The sequence below is a fragment of the Vicia villosa genome, linkage group LG4 (assembly GCF_029867415.1).
Source record: "Vicia villosa cultivar HV-30 ecotype Madison, WI linkage group LG4, Vvil1.0, whole genome shotgun sequence".
NCBI classification, from domain to species: Eukaryota; Viridiplantae; Streptophyta; class Magnoliopsida; order Fabales; family Fabaceae; genus Vicia; species Vicia villosa.
Window position 1 is genome coordinate 132,862,185 of NC_081183.1, and position 1,410 is coordinate 132,863,594.

The 1,410-nt window shown below is 33.5% G+C and overlaps 1 protein-coding gene across 1 annotated transcript; it reads right to left on the reverse strand.

The window, feature by feature from the left end:
- Positions 1 to 408: 408 nt before the first annotated feature.
- Positions 409 to 1,041, reverse strand: LOC131599700 (pathogenesis-related protein 10-like). The gene is made up of 2 exons (XM_058871973.1): positions 861 to 1,041; positions 409 to 769 (listed from the first exon to the last, which is right to left on the reverse strand). Exons 1-2 carry the CDS (start codon positions 1,039 to 1,041, stop codon positions 477 to 479), a joined length of 474 nt encoding a protein of 157 aa, XP_058727956.1. The 3' UTR covers positions 409 to 476.
- Between the last annotated feature and the right edge of the window lie 369 nt (positions 1,042 to 1,410).

Consider the following 1,410-nt stretch of genomic DNA (forward strand, 5'->3'; position numbering starts at 1 on the left):
TCAACTGACCCATAGGAAATGAACTTCTCCACTAACTCCATGTGAAAACCTCTTTAAATGAAGAGACGAAAGAGAACTTCAATGGTTGTTTCTAATTTATAAACTCAACATCCCTTCATTCACTTATTTTTTCCAATGAGAACGGATTTTACATTTTTAATGAGACAATTATTTTGTCATTGAGAACTAGTTATTTACTTGACATAAGTGAAAAAAACTATTTTGTCCTTATAAGAGTTGTAACAAAATTCATACCCTTCCAATTTTTATTCCGTGGCTCACTCAATTACTTGCCAAAATTTTTATCTTAAAAATATTATAAGTTCAATCATTTTTAATCAACATGTGTTCGTTTTTCATCTCATACTGAATGGAAACACATCAATCTTTACATCAAAACACACTCATTACTCAAACTTAGGCTTCATCTTACAACAAACATTTATCAGGCTATTATTAATCCAAATTAAAGACATTCAATAATCAGGATTTACCAAAAGGTAACCATCAACTAGCTTAACAAGTCCTTCAACCTTAGCTTGACTAGCTTTCAGCTCCTCCTCACTGAGATTATAATCACCTTTGGTAAAATAATCAACATGCACATTCCTAATGGAACCTCCATTTGGACCTTCCACCAATTGGCTCTTGAATGAAACCTTCTCCAATGTGTCAGCCAATCCAGTGCCACCAATAATGCTAAAGTTGTACACAAATTTAACCTCATCTATTTCATCCACTCTATGTAGCACATACTTTGTTTCTCCACCTACACACCCATCAAATTTAGAAAATAATAAACATTAATGTATACAAATATAACATAATAGTTGTTGTAACATTTAGTTACTAATTCTGACCTTCAACTATGGTGAGCTTCTTGATGGTTCCAGCAGCACCAGTTCCTTCAATGAGCTCAACACTCTTGATGATTTCCACAATCTTTGGGAAGAGGTTATGAAAATCTATTGACATGGCTTTGAAGAGCCTAGTAGGGGGCACAGAAGCAGTGGTAGCATATTCTTGAGTTTGTACACCCATGATGAAGAATATCTAAATGGAAATTAATTAACACAAAGGGACATTATATAAGGTGTTATTTGGATGGTGTTGTTGCATGTGTAGTACTATATGTGAGGAATTCTTGTTCTGGAATTATTGGAAAAGGACTTGATGACAACACTAGTGGTCAAAGTGGCTTATTTGAATATAGAAATATACAATGGTGACAAACCATTGAGCCGGCAGAAAGAGTGAGGACAGTGGTGGTGACTGTCCGAAAATTCATGTTTTTAGAATAATTCTTCATTTGGTGTTTGAATGTATTTGTAAGTTTGTTAATTCTAAAATGTGCCATTTGTTAACAATTTAGACCATGAATTTACCAACAAAAAGATACACTCAAAAGTA

Coding starts and splice junctions, on each gene's coding strand:
- LOC131599700 (XM_058871973.1), bottom strand. CDS start 1,041: ATGGGTGTACAAACTCAAGAATATGCTACCACTGCTTCTGTGCCCCCT. Junction 770..860: donor GAAGCTCACCATAGTTGAAG/GTCAGAATTAGT, acceptor ATGGGTGTGTAG/GTGGAGAAACAAAGTATGTG.